A 23,740-nucleotide genomic window follows, 5' to 3' on the forward strand; every position below is an offset into this window, starting at 1 on the left:
GAGGTGCAGTAAAATTTTAATGGTAAAATTTAGGTTAGGATATACATGTGTTTATTATAAAATTTACAACCTTGCTTTGTGTTTGGAAAAAATTTCATAATGAAATGTAAAAGGCCACCGAGTAGAGGGACAGACTGAGGGACCAATTAAGAAACTATGCCATTGCATTAAAAAGATGTGGAGAGCTTTATATTCCTTGACCAACTAGAAGTTATAATGTTATAGAACTCATTCCTATATTTGATCATCTGACTAAAGATTTGTGGTGTTTGATCTGTTACAGGGAGAGTCCTTCTGCCAGTGTGGATACATGTACATTTCTCTCATCATTTGTATGCTCCAGCAGGACTCTGCTCATTGATGGCAGAGTAGAACTCAAAAGAGGCCTGCAGAGGCAGGAGCGGCATCTTTTCCTGTTCAATGATCTGTTTGTTGTGGCCAAAATCAAGTGAGTACACTGTAAACCCTCTCAGTTACCATTATAAAATTGCATTTCCACTAACAAAGATAACCTTTCTTTCTGTTCAGTGCTTACTGTAAAGAATGTCTGGCCTGTTACCATAACTAATATCTGAAGGGAGTTTTTTGTTTTTGTTTTGTTTGACTTTTGAAAACAAAACATTTCAGTTGCTTTATTCATTCAACAGGTGTTCACTTAGTCCCATTCTTTGCCACGTTCTGAATACATATAGGGGATACAGTGCAGAATGTGATGGAATGTGTGGGAGAAATTACAGATTGTGATTAGTGCTATGAAGAGAATACAGCGTGAAGTAAAAATGTGGGGTATATGTTAAGTAGGCAACGTTGGGAGTCAGGGGGGAAATCATTGAAGCCATTCAGATATTGGAGGATGAGCATTCTAGGCAGAGGGAAGAGCAGGTCCAAAGATAATGGGAAAAGTTTGGTGCTTGGAGGGAGCTAAAGGAAAGCCTCTGTAAGTGGTGCATAATGAGCAGGAGGAGAATATGAAATGAGGTTGGAGAAATAGACAAGGATCAGGTCATCAGGACCTTTGTTGGCTGTATTATCTATTCCCAAGTAACGTATTATCTATTCCCAAGTAACAAATTATCCCAAAACAACAGTTTATAACTACAGACATCTCATACTCAGGAACATTCATCTCATACTGAACAATCTCATACTGAGGAGTGGCTTAGCTAGTGGTTCTGGCACAGACATCCTCATGAGATTGCAGTCAAGCTGTCGACCAGGTTGTAATCGTCTTCCAGCTTGACTAAAGCTTGTGGATCACCTCCCTGCTCACTCATGTAGACGCCAGCAGCCCTTGGTTCCTCCCTGGCTGTTCTTCTCCATGTGGGTGTCTCCACAGAGCTGCTCATAATATGGCATTGCTTCCTTTGAAGTGGAAGATCCAAGAGTATGAGGTAGAGTGTAGGCAAGCGAGAGAACACCCCAAATAGAAGCCACAGTCTTTCATGACCTAACTTTGGAGGTGGCATACCATCATTTCTGACGTATGCAGTTGGCCACACAGACCAGCCTGAGTGCATGGAGGACAACCACGCAAGGGTGGGAGTATCAGGAAGCAAGGGTAGTTGGGGGCTTGCCTGAGAAGCCAGGTGCAACATAGGCTGTGATAAGGAATTTGGATTTTATTCGAAGAGATTTTAATTAGGGGTGTACCACAGTGTGTTTCATGTTTTTAAGGTCTTGTTTCTGGCTAGGATAGGTAATGGACCAGAGAGTAGGCAAGAGTAGAGAAGCAAGGAGCCTGGACGGGCGGCTACAGTAGTCCTGAAGAAACTCAGTGAGGGCTTTATCTGGGGAGGTGGCAATTAAATGAAGGAGGCACACATATTTGGAATATGCTTTAGAGGTAACCAAAAGGATTTACTTTCTGCCAAATACTAAATACCCATGCATTTAACACTCAGCCCAGACAGAGTATGGTGGTTGCTACTTGCTCTATCCCTCAGTCTCGTTTATCAAACCTAATAAAAGTTAAGAGTATTTTAATAAATCCATTACCATCAAAGAGATTTTTAGTCACTAGAGAAAAGTAAAGACTTTTTTCAGCTTACCCTCACTCTCACCTCAGTCATATCATGTCGTAAATAAGACATGGGCACAGCTAAATTCTAATTTTGCAAAGCAGTGTATTTAGTATGAGTGGTATTACTAGCAATAGAGACCTCACATTTTTTGGATCATATTATATGTTAAGTATTTTTCTAGAGACTTAAACTTGCAGAGCTGTTCTGTCAGGCAGATATTATTTTTCTCTTTTTACAGAAAAAAATTGATACTCAGAGAAGTTAAGCGACTTCACCAAGATCCCAAAGGTAGTCATTAGTTGAGCTTACATTTGAACCCTGGTCCATCTTATATCAGAGTCTGTGCTTTTATTTTTTTTTAATTTTTTTATTAATTTATTTATGATAGTCACAGAGAGACAGAGAGAGAGAGAGAGAGAGAGAGAGGTAGAGACATAGGCAGAGGGAGAAGCAGGCTCCATGCACCGGGAGCGCGACGTGGGACTCGATCCCGGGTCTCCAGGATCGCGCCCTGTGCCAAAGGCAGGCGCCAAACCGCTGCGCCACCCAGGGATCCCCGAGTCTGTGCTTTTAAACAATATGAGGTCTGCTATCTCTGGTACTTACCCCTTTTCTTATGGATTTTATTAGAAAATTCCCCCGTAGAAAGTTTTTGTTTTGTTTTTTGAGCATTAAATCAGGTCTTTCTTAAGATTGTGTTGAGTAAAAGGATCTAACTAAACACTCATCTAGTAAGAAACTGTATAGAAAAGCTTAGTGAACCATTGATACATATTTTTTTTTAAGTTAGAGGCAATATAAAAATAAGGAAATGGTTTCAGAATCTGTTGGGTTTTTTCCTTAAGAAAAAAATGTCTTCTTTTTTCTCATTATGGTAAGAACACTTAACATGAGATCTACCCTCTTAACAAATCTCTAAGTGTACAATACAATATTGTTAACTAATAGGCAAGATTTCTAGAATGTATTCATCTTGCATAACAGAAACTTTATGGTTGTTAATGAGCAACTCCTCTTTTTCTCTCTCCCCCAGCCCTTGGCAACCCACATTGCACTCTGATTCTCTAAGTTGGACTATTCTAGATATCTCTAAGCTGGACTATTTTAGATACCTCGTATAAATACTGATGTATTTCATTAGCATAATGTCCTCCGGGTTAATCTGTGTTATTAGACATTACGTTTCCATCTTTTTAAGGCTGAATAATATTCCATATTTTCTTTACCCATTCATTCATCAGTGGACACTTCGGTTCTCTCCACACCTTGGCTATTATAAATAGTGCTGCATTGAACTTGAGTGTTAATATGTCTTCAAGATCCTGATTTTAGTTCTTTGATAAATACCCAGAAGTGGGATTTCTAGATCATATAATAGTTCTGTTTTTAATTTTTTGAGAAACCTCCATATTGCTTTCCAATGTGGCTGAACCATTTTACATTCAACAGTGTACAAGGGCTCCGATTTCTCCATGTCCTTTACCAGTGCTGGTTGTCTTTTTGGCTTGTTTGGTTTTTTGGATTCTTTTTTTTTTTTTTTTTAATAGCCATTCTGACATTGTGAGGTCATATCTCAGGTCTTAAAATTTGTAAGACTGAAATCTTACGACTTATCTTTTCCAACCATAATAGAATGAAACTCACTATCAGCAAAGCTTAAAACATGTTTTGAATGTAAGTAATGCCTATGATGTGATTTTGGAAGTGGATTTGATATTATAAGGAATATAGAGAAAGAAAAGTCTCCCATCCACACCTCTGTACTAGGTCCATTTAAAGTGATATGCTATTAATAGAGGAACAAATCATTCTTTTAGTGTAGATTAGGTGTCATTTCTTTTCTTCAAATGTATTGGATGGATTCTGTATACTAGGTATTATGATAAGAGAATCGCAAAGATCCTACTACATTTTCCTAACAATCCTCCAAGATGAGTTGTTTTAGGTAATGAATACTGAGACTCATGGGGGTTCACCCACAGTCCTATGACAGAAGGTGGCTGAGCTAGGGTTTGATCTAGGCCGTATTCCCAGTGGCTGGCCTGACGTCCTGTTCCCCCTTGTACCCATTATGTGTATAGTTTTACGCTCAGTCTGCAGGTAGATAAGCAAACAACAAAAAGTTGCTTTAATAATCCATTTCCTGTGCGTTAGGACCTTAGAGACTTTTTACTTGTAACATATATTCAGTTCTTAGGAAGGAAAGTATTTTCCTTCACCCTTTTTAGGTGTTTTTCCCTCAGAAATTATGATAATATTTGGAGTAGAAGATTTTTATTTTCTTACCTGTCATTTATTTTGTATTTTGCTAATGTCCAAGTTGTTTTATGTAACCCATATAGTGTTTTGCTGAAAAACCTTTTATATAAAGATAGTTTCTTTACCACTAGAAAATTGCTGTTTTAAATATACTGTCAAATCTGTGCCCCTCACCTACTTTTATAGCTGATTTTTTATTTTGACAATCCCCTTCCTCACATAAGATATATACCTTTTTTTTCACATGCTGCTTTTGAAAGAACTCTGTGTCTACTTAAATGTTTTTATGAAATGACAAAACCTATTAACAGTTGATTTAATTGTGTTTTTATTTAAGAGAGTCAATCCATGAAAGATTATTTTAAGTACTTTCTACATTTACTAGGGACATTAAGAAGTGTGAGTGATCTAAGTTAATTTGGGGAATGGGTGGGCATGAGCCCAAGACTCTCGAGATAGAGAAGACATCTAGATTTGAGAAGGTAATCATTAGTATTGAATACTGCTGCCTTAAAAAAATGTTGACCAGAATTTATCATTATCTGGTCATTCTCATAAATAACATTTGATGCATTCACAGATACTCCTATTTTATTTTCTGAGCAAGTAGGGAAATATGATGAGTTTTATTTAGGTCAAAAAGATGAAGAGAAAAATGGAGTTCTGATTACTATTAATTATCAGGAGAATTTACCATCAGATACTTGTGGAATACACCATGCTCTCTACCCCGAACATACTTAGTAAAACATTTCCATCTTCAAATGGAGGGAAATCTCCTTAGAATCCTGTATATTTCAACAGTTACTGGGATTGCTTCCAGTATAAAGATTGGAACACAGGAAAACAAGGAAATAGATTCCTCATCTTAATAAATTTGTAGTAAGGGACTACTCTATGGAAATAGTTAGGTTGTTAATTTGTTTTTTTTTTTCAGCCAGTTTACATTAGATTTATACTTTTAGATATTTATTAGAATAGACTAAAACTATTGGAAATTGAGCATGAAAAATATGAAGAAGCACACTATGACTCGAGGACTAAATATAAAATTTTATTTAATACTAGTTTTAAGTATTTTGGAACTCATCCATTTATTTTTGTGGACATAAGTGTTTATGAGATTCCTGTCTACCTCCATAGTAAACAGTCTCATCAGAAAGCCTTGTAGGTACATAGAAAGACAAAAGTAACACTCGAGGGACCTGGCTGGCTCAGTCAGAAGAGCATCTGACTCTTATCTCCAGGGTCATGCATGAGTTCAAGCTCCAGGTGGGGTGTAGAAATTACTTAAATAAATAAAACTTTTTAAAAAATGAGGCTCAAAATAGAAAAGCTGAAGGGAACTTCATGGTAAGATATCCATCCAGATACATATAAGACCAACAATATCCAGGGATCTTTAGTTAAAGGTATTAGATAAATTCAGAAGTCAATACTGCTCAAGTTCAGATTCTAGCTGCATTAGTTAAGCTGTTTGATTTTTGCCAAGTTACTTAGCTAAATCTGTCTATGGCTCCATTTCTCCATCTATAAAATGAGGTTAAACTAAATATGTGCAAAGTGTTTACCACAGTGACTGGCAAATGGGAAGTTCTCAGTAAACACAAGCCAGTAGAACAGAAATGATTGTTTACACTTTCAGACGACTTTTTGGTTTTTGTATCCAAAGGTGGATAATCTTGACACTTTATTGATCTAGGGAAAGAATCATTGCAATGACTTTCTTCCAGGGCAGTAAATGTCAAAAGTTCTCACCTGGTATCTGAAGTATCTGATATAGAGAGAGACCTGCATTAGGAAAAGAGAAATGAAAATATACCTTTCTTTCCAAAAGATTTATAGTTTCAGTTTTATATTTCCTAAATAGTTGCTATCAAAAAATAAGTTTTTTTAATGAGGAAATAAAAAGAAATAATATTTTATCTTCAGTTGAATCTGTGTCATTTTTAAAAATCTAAAGATTCGTAGCAACGGGATGAAAAATATTCAAATGAAACATAGAAAGACATCATTATGTCACAAGTCTCTTTCCTATTACACTTACATTAAGTGTGCCCTAGGGGAAGTATAAATGAAGCTTAGAATCTGGACTATCCTACATGTATAGTTCCTGCAGGATCCTTTTTCATTTTTTCATTTTATAAATCCTACTGAAGAGTTCTGGCTTTAATATTCCATGAAGGAGTTTTAGGAATACTGCCATATGAAGTATCTTTGATTTCATGTTACCTTTTACTGTTTCCACAAATGGTTCTGAATGGTAGGAAGTCTGCAGGTTTCCCTGAGCATTTTTGCCTTTCCCAGTGCCTTCATACTAAGTCTTGGGTCCATTATGAGCATTAAATCTGTGAATTTAGGTCAAGAGGTAATGGTGGTTTCAGTATCAGGTTCTAAGGGAAATTAGGTAGAGATTGCCAAAAAGCAATATTGTTGCCAACTTGAAGTAGATCACCTTCTGAGTCCTTGGAGATAAATAGTAAGTGTTAACTCCACTTAAGTATAGTACTTCCTGCCTCTTTTTTTTTCCAGTTTAGTTTAGGGTCTGTTTTTAGTCTATAGTTTTTTCATTTTAGCCCGAATGTAAGGGGAGATGATATAAACAAAATCTTTTTTTTTTCGTGCCGTAGAATCTTTAAGTATAAAGACTTCCAATCACGTCACCTAGGGACCATTTTACCCACTGCTCTGTTTGGCTGCCAGTCTCTTGTCTCTTTCTTCATCAATGGTGAGGCGGATACCCTTTCCACAGGGAAGAGAAATCCATGGTTTGTTGCCTTTGCCAATAACAAAAATGTTGGAGAGTTGGGTGGCAAAGCTGTTGCCATTGGCATCTTTCACATGAACTACATCAAAAGAACCAGGGTGTCTCTCTCGGTTGGTCGGTTGGTGATCACACCAATTCTTCCCAGGTTGGCACCTCCAGTCACCATACACAGATTACCAGTATCAAACTTGATGAAATCCTTTCCAGTCTGCAAATCAATCTGAATGGTGTCATTCACTTTAATGAGGGGATCAGGATAGCGGATGGTGCGAGCATCATGAGTCACCAGATGAGGGGTTCCTTTTGTTCCCACAAAGATCTTTCTCACTTTGCACAACTTATACCTGGCCTCCTCAGGTGTAATCCGATGAACAGCAAAGCGACCCTTGGTGTCACAGATTAGATGGAAATTCTCCCCAGTCTTGTCAATGCTGATGACATCTATAAAACCAGCAGGGTAGGTGATATCAGTTCGGACTTTGCCATCAATCTTAATAAAACTGCATACAGATCTTCGTTACTTCATCCCCTGTTAGGGCATACTTAAGTCTGTTCCTTAGGAAAATGATGAGAGGAAGACATTCACTCAGCTTATGGGAGCCAGTAGATGGGCGAGGGGCAAACACACCGGTCAGTTTATCCAGCATCCAGTGCTTTGGAGCTGCTACACACTTCAGATGCTTCTTGGGACCACGAGCTATGGTTGCGCTAGGCACGAAAAGATATAAACAAAATCTTAAGAAAGGAAACTTAAACTAAACTTTGCTTGTAAAGACTAGGAAATCTTGTAACCATTTAGTTGGAAATATATTAAAAATTCCTCTAATTAATTCTGGATAATAGATTTTAAGTGCATCTATCTCTCTTAATGTGAAAATTTTATAAATATTTTCATAAATAATGTGTATTTTAATCTTTTATTCAGCCACTCAACTTTTTTTGGAGTAGGCAAGTTATAAATAATAAATTTTTTAGAACAGTAGATTTAAAATTAGATTTTTAATCCAGACTCAGTGTTCAACATAGAAAAATAAAGTAGGCAGTTCATGGCTGTTTGCTGCCCATAAATGTAAGCATGAGGCCTTATACACCAAATGTTCCAAAGGCCTTGTTGGGCCAAAGGTAGCCAAGCATCTTAACAGTTTCCTGTGGTAGGCACTGAAGTTACCAACAATGAATAAGACATTCTTTAACCATGATTACTGGAAACTGTCCTGTTATCACAAGTAAAGAAGCTCCCATAAAATTTAAGAAATAAAGTAAGTGTTGTCTGGTTTGTACCTTTCTAGATACAACAACAACTTTAAGATAAAAAATAAAATTAAATTATGTGACATGTGGACAGCAAGCTGTGTGGATGAAGTGGGAGAAGGCAACACCAATGCCACGAAGTCCTTTGTCCTGGGCTGGCCCACAGTGAACTTTGTGGCCACTTTCAGGTAAGAACCATAGCTTCTCCTGTATTTACATGTATAACACTGTCAATGAGATAGTTTCTAGGATGGCAAGAAAAAGCTAATCAGATTTTGTTCTGATTTTTTAAAATATTTTATTCTGATTAAGTTATTCTGAAGTTAGTGACTCTTCTTTTGACATACCCCCAGTAAAGACACTTGAATACCTTTCACTTCTCCCCCGGAGTTTCTTATTCAAGTATGTGGAGAGTAATGGTAAATATTGAGAACCATGGAGGCATTTAGCTTGAATTGACCAGTAATTTTTACGGGGGCTCGGCTGAAACACCTATGGACTGTGGGAGAGGATTAGAGTGGTCAGAGCTCTAGGACCGCCTCTCTCCAGTCTCCCCATCCCTCATGTTCAAGTATTGTTTTACAGCGTGGGCTTTCGAGTTGGTCTTTTCAACCCACTGAAAGAAACTTCTACTGAAAAATTTTATAAAATAGTTCAGTTAAGTTTGAATAACTGGTTTATATTCCAAATTTTCTTTTTTTAAGATTTTTTTATTTATTTATTTTAGAGAGAGAGCAAGCAGAGGGAGGAGCAGAGGGAGAGGGAAAGGGAGACTCCCAAGCTGACTCCCCACTAAGTGCAGAGGCCAATGCTGGGCTGAATCTTACAATCCTGAGATCATGACCTGAGTCGAAATCAAGAGTCAGATGCTTAACTGACCAAGCCACCCAGGCTCCTCCATACTCCCAGATTTTCTAAAGAAATAGTTTTTTTATGATAGAAATAAAATTAATGTCATGAAGTAATGGAGTGCCTGAACTGAACATCAGGTTCTTATTTGGCATAGAGATGTGACCATCAAAAGCAAATTTATGAATCAAGAAGTGAAAGCTAGTTTCCTAAGACTCACCTCCTGACTGGGATGGGATTAGAGAAATCTCTGTATCTTATCCTGAACATGCTAAATTGGCTATTCTCAACTGAGCCACCTGAGGTGCCCCATACATGATGTCTTTAATTAAGGAGTTTCCATGAAACTTGTTTTAAGAAGAAGTAAATCTATGGAAACAAGTTTTATATACATTGTATTCTTCAAAAAGTAGAGTACTTAAACCAAATGATTAAGGATAACATCACGAATGATGCCATGTACCCCATGATAAAATGTGATGATAAGAGCAATTCACATTTGTGTTACTCTTCTTCAAAACCCAAACATGAGAGGAACCTCACACAAGCACAAAATGAGGGATATTCTATAGGTTAAATTGACAAGCATTCCTCCAGATTATCATGGTTAAAATAAACAAACAAAAAACAGGAAAAGATATAGCAATATAGACTGCCATAGACCAGTCACTAGGGAGACATGATAACTAAATGCAATGTGTGATCCAGGATTGGGTCCAAGAACAGAGAAAGTACATTAATGGAAAAACTGGCAAAATCTCTCATTCATTTGGGGAATATAAAAAATAGTGAAAGGGAATAAAGGCAAAAGGAGGGAAAATGAGTGGGAAATATCAGTGAGGATGACAGAACATGAGAGACACATAACTCCAGGAAACAAACAAGGGATGGTGGAAAGGGAGGTGGGCAAGGGGTTGGGGTGACTGGATGATAGGCACTGAGGAGGGCACTTGACAGGATGAGGACTGGGAAAATTGAACTCCAATAAAAAAATATACAAAAAAAAAAAAAAAACCTGGCAAAATCTGAAGAGTCAAGAATTTAGTTAATAGTAATGTACCAATATTGGTTTTGTGGTTTTACAGGTGTGCCATATAAGAGGATAACTTTAGGAAACTGAAAGGTGAGAGGCATCCAAGGACTCTCTACTATCTTAGCAACTTTCCTGAAAGTTTAATCTTCTTTCAAAACTAAAAGACTATTTCAAGAAAAAAAAGCTGTGTTGGGCATCTGGATGGCTCAGTCAGTTAAGCTTCTGCCTCTATTTCAGGTCATGATCCCAGAGTCCTGGGATCGAGCCCCACATCAGGCTTCCTGCTCAGCGGGGAGTCTGCTTCTCCCTCAACCCCTCCCCTCTGCTTGTGATCTCTCTCTCTCTCAAATAAATAAAATCTTTTTTAAAAAAAAAAGGTAAAAAGAAGAGTTCTGGCTCTGGTATGGCAGAGTGAGGTCTTAGCAGATTGACCACCCTACAGATAACAACTATAAACTCTGAGCAAAATACAAACAAGAACAACCACATAAGGGTTCTACAGAGTGAAGCTGGCATATTTGTGAGAGGAATTGAAACTTGGAAGGAGGCACCATCATTGGGTGAGTTTCCTGGGTTTGAGGCATTGGCCTAAGGGCAGGCTATAGTCATATCATGGATCAGGAACTAAACCTACAGAAGCCCCCAGTCTTTCTGGCCAAACCACAAGAGTACAGAGTCTGAGTCAGCCATAGCCACAGGGGAGTGAGGGAGGAAGTCTCATAAAGGAGGATGTCAGAGGTGGGAAATCTCAAATTCTGTATATGGACTGATTGGTGACATGCATGGAGCAGACTCAGAGCAACTTGAAGCTAAGGCTAAAAGAATTGGGCCAAGGTAGTGTTAAGTCTAATGAAGTTAGGTATCTGTTAATGACAGTTGGAGTCTAATCAAGTGAGTTGACTGTTAATGACAAAAACATCACTGTTTTGCAAATATAACAGGACTCAGAGTCTCCAAAACAAAATATTCATAATATCCAGAGTATAATCTAAAATTTCTTGACATACAAAGAACCAGAAAAGGGAAAAGATAATCAGTAGAGGCCAATCCTAAATAAAAGATCTTTAAACCAACTTCTATAATTGTGCTCACTAGGTAAAAAGAAAAGCCAATTGAAATGAATGAAAAGATTTCTCAGCAGAGAAATAGAAAATTTTAAAAACAGCCAAGTGAAAATTTTAGAACTGAAAACTGCAATATCTTAAATATTTTATATCCACATATATAAATATCCCCTATGTAGCCTTAGTTTCAGAATGGAAATGAAAGAGGAAAGAGTCAGTGAATTTGAAGATACATCAATACAAACTGTCCAGTCTGAAGAATAGAGAAAACAGAGCTTCACATCAGGCTCCCTGCGTGGAGCCTGCTTCTCCCTCTGCCTATGTCTCTGCCTCCCTCTCTCTGTGTGTCTCTCATGAATAAATAAATAAAATCTTTAAAAAAAAGAAAAGAAAAGAAAAGAAAACAGACCTTTTTTAAAAAAAAATTATGTTTTTATCTATTTGAGGTGGGGCAGAGAAAGAGGGGAAAGAGAGAATCTTAAGCAAGCTCCACACTCAGCACAGACCCCAGTGCAGGGCTTGATCTCAGGATTCTGAGATCACAACCTGAGCTGAAATTAAGAGTCAGACACTTAACTGACTAAACCTCCCCCAGGTGCCTCCAAAACAGACATTTTTTAATTCAAAATGCATTGGACTTGTTAGAAAATATCAAAAGATACAATATACATGTAATTGGCACTCCAGAAGAGGAGAGAGAGGGAATGGATGGAGTATTTGGAGAAATACTAATTTGGAAATCTCCCAAGTTCAGTAAAGATGTAAATGTAGAGATTTAGTAAGCTCAGTGAACCCCAAACAGAAGTATGAAGAAAATTTCACCTGGTCATGTTATAGACAAACTGCTATAAGCCAAAGGTAAGAGAAAATCTTTTAAACATCCAGAGAAAAACAACACCTTGCATATAGGAGAACAAGAATTTGCATCACTGTGGCTTTTTCATCAGAAACTATGAAAATTTCAGAGGACAATGGAATGACATCTTTAAAGCATTGGAGGAAAAAAAAATAAAAAAATAAAGCATTGGAGGAGAAAACTTCCAACCTAGAATACTATATCCAGCAAAAATGCCCTTCAAAAATGAAAGTGAAAAAACTCTTTTTAACTCTAAGAACTTACTCCAGCAGAACTTTGCTACCAAAAAAAAAAAAGAAGAAGAAGGAAGGAAGGAAGGAAGGAAGGAAGGAAGGAAGGAAGGAAAGAAAGAAAAGAAAGAAAGAAAGAACAGAAGGAAAGAAAGAAAGAAAAGAAAGAAAGAAAGAAAGAAAGAAAGAAAGAAAGAAAGAAAGAAAGAAAGAAAAAGAACACTGACAGAAATTTTTCAGCCTAAAGTGAAATTTTATCAAAAAGAAGCTTGGATCTTTAGGAAGGATTGAAGAACATCAGAAATGGTATATGTCAGTCAATATTAAGAAAAATCTAGGTCATGATCAGTTGAAAATACCATCAGTCTAGCAGCTTGAGAAGCAGGCTCTCCTAGCCAGACACTGTAATACTGCAAAGAAACCAAAAATGTAAAGACTAATATCTTTGAGATCTAAGACTGACAGCTGCCACTATAGTGAGAAATTCCCAGCTATGTCAAGTTAAGGAGGAGCAAATCATAAATGTGTACTTCTCGTGCTTTCCCTTAGCACACAAATAGGTTGTCACATCTAAGAAATGGCCAGAAGGAGTCCTAGAGCTCATATCTGATTCTCAGACTTGGGATCTCTGTCTGCCTGAAGAACATACACTACCTGAAGAACAGTATCAAGATGCTCTTGATACTACAGATAACTACGCTACAAAATGAGAACATTGTTCCAAAGACATAGGAAGTGCTGAAATCTGATGGAACAGTCTATAAGAGGAATCAGAAGAATGAAATTTTTAACTTAACCTAGCAGGAATCTTATTCCATAAACTCAGAAAGGCAAGAAAAGTCTATTTATGGATGAAATGCAAACCCATGTTGAGCCTCCATGGTGCCAGCAGATCTCTGTGATGTCTTCTAAACAGGGGAAAGGCTCTGACCTTCAGTCTTTGGTAATCACTACTGACATTACCTTCTTCTGTGTCCTTTACATTCAGAGATGTTCTCTGATGCCTTGCCACCTGTAGGGTATGGGTATCTTTGCTGATACCCAGGGAGCAGGCCTCCCTGGTTGCTGCTCACAGTCATTGGCTGTGGGGTCTTTGTCTCTCTAGACGCACCTCAGCTGAACGAACATCGGGTTCCCTGCTCACTCTCAGGGTAACAGGCCTTCCCAGTTTTGAGGGTCTCTTTCCAATCTGCCTTGCCTTTTCTCTTTCTTGAAAATATACTGCTTTCTCCTTCTCTTGCTCTTATCACACGAGCTTAGGTCTTGATGAAACTCTGAGATCGCCTTGATTTTGGAGTACTTTTGTTTTTAATTTGGTAAAGATGCCTGAGATTAAGAATCACTAAAGAAAGAGGAGTTCTAGATTCTTTTTGCAGAGAGTAGGAGAAAAGGTAAAACATAAGACTACATAAGTCAATCTCAGTGAGTTAACCTGACATACTTCATGAATCACTTAGTTTTGAAGTAATGTATGCTGTATATTAAACAGTGGAACATTGTGCAGCAATGAGGAGGAACAGACTAACACCACCTGCAGTGATATGGATAAGTCTCATGAATATAATGTTGAACGAAAGAAGCCAGATACAAAATAGTACATACTGTATGGTTACATTTATAATAAAACAATAACTATCCAGTTCTATTAGAAGTCAGGATAGTGGCAACTCATTGCCTGAAAAGAAACAAAAACCATTCTCTCAAGGTGATTTTCTATTTCATAATCTAAGTTTCAGTTACACATGGATGTGTTCAGTTTGTGAAAAGTGTTCAAGCTGTACATGTAAGCATTATACAATTTTTTCTGTGTATCGTACATGTCAATAAAAAGTAAAAGTTAAAAAAAAATACAAAGTGTTTTAAAGGGGTAATTTTCTTTAGCTGCTTTGAAAAAACTGCACAGGTCCAAAGAAAACACCTATTTTTCAAGTTTTTTGCTAAATCAAGATTTGACACAAATGAACCTAGAAAATATTCTGTTCAAGAAGGGTGAATACACCAAAGTGTTCTAAGGAACAATGGAAGATGGAAATTGTACGGTCAGTGGTAAAGGAGATGTAGTGCACTTTCTAATGCCCAATCCTGGGAGATTCTATATAGAGAAAATTGGTAAGCAACAGAGTTAGAAACAGATTACAAATACTTAAGTGTATTTTTCTGTAACAAGAAAACAGCAAGGGTTTCCAGCTTCATTAAGAAGATTTGAAGTATGACTTTAAAAGCTAGTGAGTAACAAGACCATATAGAAATAAACACTGAATTACTTTTAAGTTTAACAATTAAATGTAGCAGTAGCTTCAGAAAAATTATTAATAATGATTTAGTCGTAAATGAATTGGTCTAAGAAGATTATAATAATTAAGAATAGGTTTTCTGTGAAATAATTTACTCAGTTAAAATCCTGCTATATGTATAAATGTTTCTTTTCCTTACAAGAAACTGGTTTCTGGGCCAAGATGTTTTTATTAATATGCCAAATTTCTCTTTAATCTCAAATTGAGCATACTCTCTGTTTGTATGGTACTTAAAGCCACAAAAACACTCTGAGACAATTAGCCCAGTTTTTCAGATATGGAAGCAAGCTTAGAGATGTGAAGTGATCCACTCATCATCACGAAGCTTGCATGTGTTTTTGAAACCAGGTGTTTAGACTCCAGATCAAATATTCATTCCACCATGAGAGCTATACTTGTAAAAGAGCCATAAAGTAAGAAAATGGCCCTATCTTAGTCCATTCAGGAGGTTTTAACAGAACTATACTTGACCATATAGTTTTTCCTATTGGAGATTTTCCCCCTGCAGATTCCCCAGAGCTCAGTTAGACCAGAGTTGCATGGCATGCGGCTGCCTCTTAACAGGCTGTTGATATTTTGTCTGGATTGACAGTCTCAGATATGTTAGCATAAATGCGTTACATGTTTAATTTTTCTCTCCTATTTTCTTTGATTGCAGTTCTCCAGAACAAAAGGACAAATGGCTCTCTCTCCTTCAGAGGTATTTTTTTCAATGTACATATTCTTTATCTTTAACCTGTAGCTTAAAAGAATTAAATTCTTCTGTGCAGAATTATGCCCCCAAACTATTATTCATCTTTTCCTTAGTAGAAATTATTCATTTATCCTCAAAATAAATTACTGTTTGTACACTGGCTACTACTTGCTGTAAACAATGTTCTCTTCATTACATGTATCCCTTACTTTCTAGGAAAGAGAACATGGAGGCCTAGTTATAGCATTCTAGACAGAAATTAGTCAATAATCTCTCCTACCTCCATGTCTCCAACCCAGCATTTGGAGCAGTTTCCTCAGAGCATGTACTAAGTTTCTGTATATGGAAGGTTTCCTGCCAATCACCTCAAAGATCAATTATTACCTCACCTTTGAGTGTACAGACTAACTGGTCAATTTAGGTTCATGTCTTATTTCCATAACCCTTTCTTCCTTCCTCCCCTCACTGCCTTCCTAAGGGAAGACTCATGCTCTACCCAGAGCTAAATGAGAAGTAAAAAATCACTGTCTTGGTTTGGCGTAATAAAGTATCCTATCTGCTCCTGTACTGTCTCCTGTCCAGAGAAGGTAGGGAACTTGGAAGATGAAACACCACTCAGAGGTGCCTAAAGCGGACTGTGGTGCTCAGACCTCACTCCAAGTGGGTCTGCCACTCTTTTTTGTGCCCATACACCTCATGTCCTGAGAATTTTTTTAATCCTCTTCCAACATAATATATAATCAGATTTTGCTGAGTCTTTCCATCTGCCTTTTAAAACGTAGCATACAAGTATATTGAAAATATTAGCAAAATAGATTGATTTTCAAAGAAACCATTAGCAAAATCCATCTAACTCAGTGTTGTTTTGGGTTGTTGTTGCATTTGATTAGATACATCAATCTAGAGAAAGAGAAGGACTACCCGAAGAGCATTCCCCTCAAAATCTTCGCCAAGGACATTGGGAATTGTGCCTATGTAAGTGAATAAAATTCCAAGCCCCTGTGTAAAGCAGAGCACCATGGATGAAAAGACAGACAGGCAGGCAGACAGATATGTGGCTGTGTATGTGCTGTGGAAGGCAGGCATTTAGAAATACCATTGTGGGAAAATGCATTTTGCTGGATGTATGTATGTCTTTGTAAATGTGAAAAGTAAACTCTAGAGAAAATGAAGCAAGAGAAACTCATATTAACTACAGTATCTCACATTTACACTTGGAAAGAATATTGCTTGTCAGATGTCTCTTTCTTCCCTCTGGCATTAATGTTTCTCTGGATCCTTTCAATAGCAGCTGTAGCGGCTCGTAGTAAAGTCATTTTCACAAGGATATATTTCCTATTAGTATTAAGCAATTTTAATTCCAACTTGTCACTTCCTAAGTAGAAGGTGGTTTTATTTTTTTTTAAATTTTTTAAAATTTATTTATGATAGTCACACAGAGAGAGAGAGAGAGGCAGAGACATAGGCAGAGGGAGAAGCAGGCTCCATGCACCAGGAGCCCAACATGGGATTCGATCCCGGGTCTCCAGGATCGCGCCCTGGGCCAAAGGCAGGTGCCAAACCGCTGCGCTACCCAGGGATCCCAGAAGGTGGTTTTAGATAGTTCTTCATTCTCTGAGTTCTTAGGGATTGACTCCCTTGAGTTAATGAAATGGATGAGCTAGGAGAGATGACATTTTTAAGGCATCAGCATGTTACTACCTCACAGTTTTTATCATACTGGTCAAATTAAAATTAAACCCACTTAGCCCTAGTTATTATTTATAATTTGATGACCGGAAAAATAGAATAAATGCCAAGGATGTCATCAGTGATGAACAAAATGAAAACCTATGGATATTTTTATGATACTATGCATTGCCATACTTTACAACAGCTCTGGTTCACACAGGAAAACGATGTAGTACAAAACAGTATGTTTTGGTCAAAAGCAAAAGTTACACAGAAGTTCTGACATGAGTGCCAGATGTCACTGCTTGAGGGAAATACTCAAATTTTTATGGTATGAAACTACAAAGATCTATTGTTGCAAAGTAGCAAAAAACAAACAAAAACCTACCTCTGTTTTTCTGCCAGCTTTGATTCAGTTGTTGTAATTGGGTTATAATTAGGATTTTCATGGAAAATCCCTTGAATTTTTTTTTTTAACATTTTCAGTGTATGGAAAGCTTGTGCTTGAGAAAGGACCAGAGTCCCACTGTCTTTGAAAGAGAAAACAAGAGATGTGGTTAGGTTAAGTGCTGTTTTTATCACTAGTACCCTGGTTAACCCAACAATGATATGACACCCTGTCCTTGGCTCTCTGACGTTGCTTCATAGCAAGAGTCTCCTTTCAGGAGGCCCTGCTTCCAGAAAGAGTGATGCCCCCCAAAATAGAAATGTTGGTATGGAAAGCATTCTTGGCCTTTAGTTAATATACAACCTGTCAGTGAATTCTGCTAACGTGGAAAAAAGAAAGCCACATTTTCATTTTTGTCTGTTTGTTTTCTTTGTTTACTAACCAAAGAGGACTGTCTGCTGAAATTCATTTGTTTCGTCTGCCAGAAAAGCATACAAGGAAAAACACACAGCCTATAATTACTGTTTTGAATGATTGTATCAAATATTAAGAAAAATCATTATCTTAGAAACCAGGTACATTGGGAGATAGTATTACAGGATAGATTCTTCACTTTACAAAAGACTTCATGAGAGAATTTCTTTAAAATTTAATTTAAGGATAGGTTTTCAGACTTAAAAGAATAAAAAGCAGATGCCTTTCATAAAATTATATCTCAAGTTAAAGCCCAGTGTAAAACATCTATCTACTCTGGTAGAAGACAAACACTGGGATGGGTGTTCTAAGCCCTGCCTGTTGGGTTCTGAGACACTTTTACATAATCTTTGGAGTTCAAGAGCACAATTTGAAATCAATTAACAACTTTAAGAGGTAATTTGTCATGTCAAGTAATCGGCTCATAGAGAAAAAAATGCTATAATGGAAGGATAAGTGGTGGATTATCAGCAGATTTCACTTGTTATTTTTGTATCATTTTTCTTTTTATATCATTTTGTTTCTGCTTACACTACTTATTTATACCATTTAAACCCTACCAGGCACACAGCCCTAATTGCTGATTCACCTGATGATTATAGTATATAAAACCTGTGTGCATAGTAAATATTTCTTTTTTGATAGCATAGCATTGTCTTACATTTAAATGTCTTGGAACTCAGTGAACTCTATATAGATATCTCAAAATTATTTTAATTCCTTTTCTGTTTGTTGCAAACTATTTTTTTAAATATTTTATTTATTCATTCATGACAGACAGAGAGGCAGAGACACAGGCAGAGAGAGAAGCAGGCTCTCTGCAGGGAGCCCGATGTGGGACTTGATCCCGGGATTCCAGGATCACGCCCTGGGCCAAAGGCAGGCGCTAAACTGCTGAAGCACCCAGGGATCCCCAAACTGTCTATTTTTAAGTAGTAATTTCTAAATGTAGTTTAAGCACAGAGCTATCAGAGATCTCCTATTTAATAGCAGAGTTGGCAGTAGACTTGAGCTTTCTAAAATTCTCAATCCTGTTTGCCCGACTCATTGGTTCTGAGGTGTCTGCAGATTTCAACACTGAAAATCTCAGTAGCCGCAGTGTTTGACATAGTGCTCAATACATAGTGGTTTTTAAAAATTCTAAACTTTCAATGTCTTTTTGTAGCCTGTTTTTATTCTGATTTAACCTCAACTTTTTACCATGGAAAGAAATGACTGTGAAACCCACACTGTGAAAACAGTCCTCAGGAAGAAGTAGAAGGTGATCCAGTGCTCTCCCTTTTTTATTACACTTTGCATTATAGAAATATAATTATGAAGATGTTATAGGGGACCAACTTCACTAGATTTGGCAGGAGTGGGGTTGTTGGAAAGGTAGTCCATGTACTCTCATATGTAGTTAATCTTCTTGTTTCTTGCTTAAGGTCTCATATTTTGCGTGCTACATATTCTTTATATTAAGAAATATAGATGTTTTATCAAAAGGCATAAGATATAATGGAATGAAAGTAAATTACCGTCAAGGGTATGTTGTTCCACTTAAGTCATATGCTTTATGCTGTTAACACTTGAAATCAAAATTTGCTTTTAGGTAATCATTTCATAATAATTATCTATTCAAACTATATTTCTTATTTTTTTTCTGCAGTCTAAAACTATAACGGTAACAAATTCAGATACAGCAAATGAAGTTATCAACATGTCACTACCAATGCTAGGGATAACTGTAAGTTACTCTACTAAATATTCTTAATTAAAAACAAACTTTGATACTTTAGAGTCATATAAATATTATCCCTTTTATCATAAGATGGCTTATTATTAGTGATACCAAATTCTTGGTTTTTAGTCCCAAAAATGGAGGAAAAAAGGACAGTAAAGATTATTAGATGCTACTCTTCTACTGACATTGTAAGACCTATGTGAACTAGAAAGTGTAATAAAATAAGGCTATAGTTTTAGAATGATGATAATGTATTTTTTATTGTATATGCTATATACATATACTATATGGGGGGGGGGGAGGTTCTTGGTGTAAGATTCTAATGAGAATGTTCTAAACTCCTTCCCACTTGTCACTCTATGACTGCTCTTCTCTTTCCCTATCTCCTTTTCTGATTCTTCTCCTTCACCTAATTGTTTTCCTATTATCCCAAGATTTCATCAGTTTTAAGATGATAAATTCTGAGGGATTTGCTCTGTAGTAGAATTTATACATGAAGAACACATAACTAACATCCATATGCTATAGATCCAGGAGATGAGATGGCTGGTACCTCTAATGGTTTGGTAAATTAAAAAACAAGCTTTGAATTCAACTGTGGAGTTAAAGAGCTTTAGTGTGCATACCACATTCCCCCCCCCCCCCCCCATTTTGCATTTAGCTTCTTCTTCCTTCTGTTTTGTTGGGAAAAGGTGAGTTTTTGAAATTTTATTAAGTTCAAATTTTATTAATGGAAAAGATTGACATATTTGAAGATGAGGTAGGAAGAACACTGGAAAGTTCTCCTTATTTCCTCCCTACTAGTAAATAAACACCACATGGTGGGCCTCATATTAACAGGAATGACCTTCTGAGGGTTGGAAGCTAAAGGAAGCACTCAACACCATTTTTTGAGTAAGGTTCTCTGTAAATGTGAAAAGTATTACTCCGATGTAACATAGCAGATGTTTAGATATGCTGCAGTCTCATAAGTTGTATTTAGATTTACTTGTACACAGTGTTATCAGTAGCCCTTAAGTAAGTACTCAGAGAAATCAGACTTCAGAGTAAGAAATCTGATTTTTTTTTTAAGAAATCTAGCTTCTTTTAGTTAAATTTAATAATACATTTAAGGTATAATTAGATTTATATACACTGATAAAAGAGGCACTTCTGCATTGACTTCTAAGCTTATGTGTTTATATCTTGAAAGAAAGTAAGTAGTTTGAGGAAAAGGAAGGGAGATTAATGACATGACTCATTTATGCTTTTCCTATGAAAGAGTGATCCATCTCCTGAGACCAAAAATATTTCTATTCATTATAATTAAGAATTGAGGCTATTTGGTTATACTGTTCTATTCTAATGGATTATTATAGTTTTCAGACATGACAAAAAATAAATGATTTTCATTAGATTGCTTGCACTCCCTATTTGCAATAAAATTTTTTGAGTCAAGGTAGGGGAAAGAAGTGACAGTGTAGGGGAGGGAGCCAGAGGTTACTCTCCACAGCCAGGACCTTCCATTATAAGGTCAGGACCATGATTTTTCATCAAAAAATAAAGGCAAGAATATTGAATATTGCCAATTAAAACATTTTTCTTTATCCTCTCCTAGATGATGCAGCAAAGTCTACATAATTTAGTATTACTTTTTTGAAGTGAAATTTTTAGTATTGCTGGGCTGTAATTCTGCTGGTGAACAATCTCATTGTTTTCTATGACTGGGCATATTCTCTAGACTGAATTCTTGTCCCTTCTGTCCCCAGGACTGGACTTGCCCAAAATAAAATCAGTGTAGACTGTGCCAGCTACCTATCTCCTCAGAGCCTCTTGGTCATTCTCTTTTCTGCCCAGAAATAGCTGCATAAGTAATTAGCCTTTGAGATTTTACTTTTTCATCAGACACAGCAGTGTTTTGGCTTTCTGGATAACAAGGTGTCTTTGCACGGGCCTGTTGGAGATTAAGTCCAGTATTCTCTGAGAAGTCCAGAGATATAGCAGAAGTCAGGATTCTAAAGAAGAGATTAACCTTATAGAAAACCAGGACATTCTTTCTGTTTTGTAAAGAGGCTTATAATTTTATGTTCTGTGGGCTACCTGTCATCATGAGGGCCTGTTTCCATTGCAGTCTGTGGATCCCCTGTCATCACTAGGGAAAAAGAGGCTCCTGAGTCCTCTGCTAAGGATGAGACAAGGGAAGATAGGTTGTAGCAATCAGCATTGCCATCTTTAAAAACCATATCCACCCCCATGAACCTAAATAGTGTTTGTATTGTCCTACTTTTTCACAAAACATAATAATGCAAAAAATAAAAAAAGTGTCCTTAGTCAATTACCAAACATGAAAGAATTATTATTATTATTATTATTATTATTATTATTTATTATTACTTCTTTTATCCCCAAGGGGTCTGAGAGAGATTACCAATTATGGGTCAATTCTGGCAAAGAAGAGGCACCATACCCACTTATTGGTAAGTTTCTTCAAAAATCTAAGATGGAGTTGTATTTTAATTATGACTAAATGTCTCAGAGAATTGGTCATGTGGTCCTAAATGTAAATACCATCAAATATTAAATCTCATATTTTTTCATTCGATACATACCTATCAACCATTTCCTAGGTGCTAGGCAAATAACTGTCTCTTCACTCAAGCAACTAATGGTAGAGTTAGTTGGGAAGAGAAATGTAAATTTCCCTTTTTGCTCTTTTACCTTAAAAATAGAGGTATTTTGCAAACCTTTTTAAATGTTTTTTCTATAAAAAAACAATATGTACTGGTATTCCTTTTCCCTGCATATTTATTTTTCACATTCAAGTCTTGAATTTCCTGTTCCCTTTTCTTCATATTACATTGCCTCTGTAAGATTATCTATAATCCCGTCATACATCTTAATTGATTTAATGCATATTCAAAACCTGCCCAAGGCATCAGAATGAAAATGAGATTAACCCATTTAGACTCCTTAAAAATATTCACTGAAGTTATCACTTCAAAACTGCTATTTCTCTAGACAGATTTCCCAGAATTTGTTTTAAGGAATTATTGGTTAAATAGATTGCATCTCACCTTGTTTAAATCATTCAGCTAAATAATACTTCTTGATCAGTAAGGTCACTCCATGTGGTTAATAGAAATACAGCAATTAAAATAAGGGACAGTATCTGTAGTAGATCTTGAGGTGATGACAGTAATAATGATGAAGATGATGATTTCTGCTAACAATTTTTAAATGCTCACCATCAGCCATGTACTGTGAAAAGCATACTATATGCGATATCTCATGTAATCCTTTCATTTACGTGAGAGATCACTACTGTGTAATTCAGGATGTTTCAAGTGATCTGAGTAATCAAAAACCAAACTGTTCATAAAATATGTATTCTCAGACTTAAAAAATATATTTTATATATGTCATGCACATGTTGGAGGCCAAAATTCACTGCATTTCTGGTTTCTTTTTTAAGTTGTCATTTTTGTGAAAACCAAGTGAGCAAGTTGTGATTAAAATCAAATGCTCAGGGGCACCTGGGTGGCTCAGTGGTTGAATGTCTGCCTTTGGCTCAGGGAGTAATCCCAGGGGTCCTAGGGTCTGCCTTTGGCTCAGGAAGTGATCCCAGGGGCCCTAGGGTCGGGTCCTGTATTTGGCTCCCTGCAGGGAACCTGCTTCTCCCTCTGCCTGTGTCTCTGTCTCTCTCTCTCTGTGTCTCTCATGAATAAATAAATAAAATGTTTAAAAAAATAAAATAAAAGCAAATACTTAAAATAATTGTTTTCATAAAATAATTAACATTCTTTAGGTGGTAGCTTTTGAGCTTAAAGCAGCTTCAAACTTCACTGTTAATTCTCACTGAAAAAAGAAAATAACCATGGGACATGATTTAGCAAGAATTCTCCACTGTATATTTCAGTGTGCCTTGGAAACTTCAATTGTAGTTTAGCTGCTGGCTATTTTTTTTTTTTTTTTTGGCCCTTAATCCCTGGAAGCAGCTGTAATCCTCGATATTATTGGAACATTGATATTGTATACTTATGCTAGATGGAAAGGAAAAGGAAGAGTTCAGAGTTAGATTCAGTGATAAATTAGGAATAGAAGAGAACTTATTTTAAAAAAAAAAGAAGAGAACTTATTCTCTATATTTAAAAAGGCAAATCTACAGCACAGTGGTACTTGAAGCTGTA

General features: G+C 36.6%; 1 protein-coding gene and 1 pseudogene across 5 annotated transcripts in view; one reads left to right on the forward strand and one right to left on the reverse strand.

Annotated features, from left to right (window-relative positions):
* ARHGAP20 (Rho GTPase activating protein 20) overlaps positions 1-23,740 on the forward strand; it is a 131,610-nt gene that overhangs the window by 80,020 nt on the left and 27,850 nt on the right. For all 5 annotated transcript variants that reach the window (XM_072729845.1, XM_072729843.1, XM_072729844.1 and 2 more), the window contains exons 3-8: positions 284-448; positions 8,337-8,486; positions 15,283-15,324; positions 16,209-16,293; positions 19,500-19,577; positions 21,964-22,030. In XM_072729845.1, the coding sequence (XP_072585946.1) occupies positions 284-448; positions 8,337-8,486; positions 15,283-15,324; positions 16,209-16,293; positions 19,500-19,577; positions 21,964-22,030 (587 nt within the window). The remainder of the gene's footprint in view (positions 1-283; positions 449-8,336; positions 8,487-15,282; positions 15,325-16,208; positions 16,294-19,499; positions 19,578-21,963; positions 22,031-23,740) is intronic.
* LOC112925899 (small ribosomal subunit protein eS4, X isoform-like) lies at positions 6,922-7,742 on the reverse strand (annotated as a pseudogene).

The sequence above is a fragment of the Vulpes vulpes genome, chromosome 12 (genome assembly GCF_048418805.1).
Source record: "Vulpes vulpes isolate BD-2025 chromosome 12, VulVul3, whole genome shotgun sequence".
NCBI lineage: Eukaryota > Metazoa > Chordata > Mammalia > Carnivora > Canidae > Vulpes > Vulpes vulpes.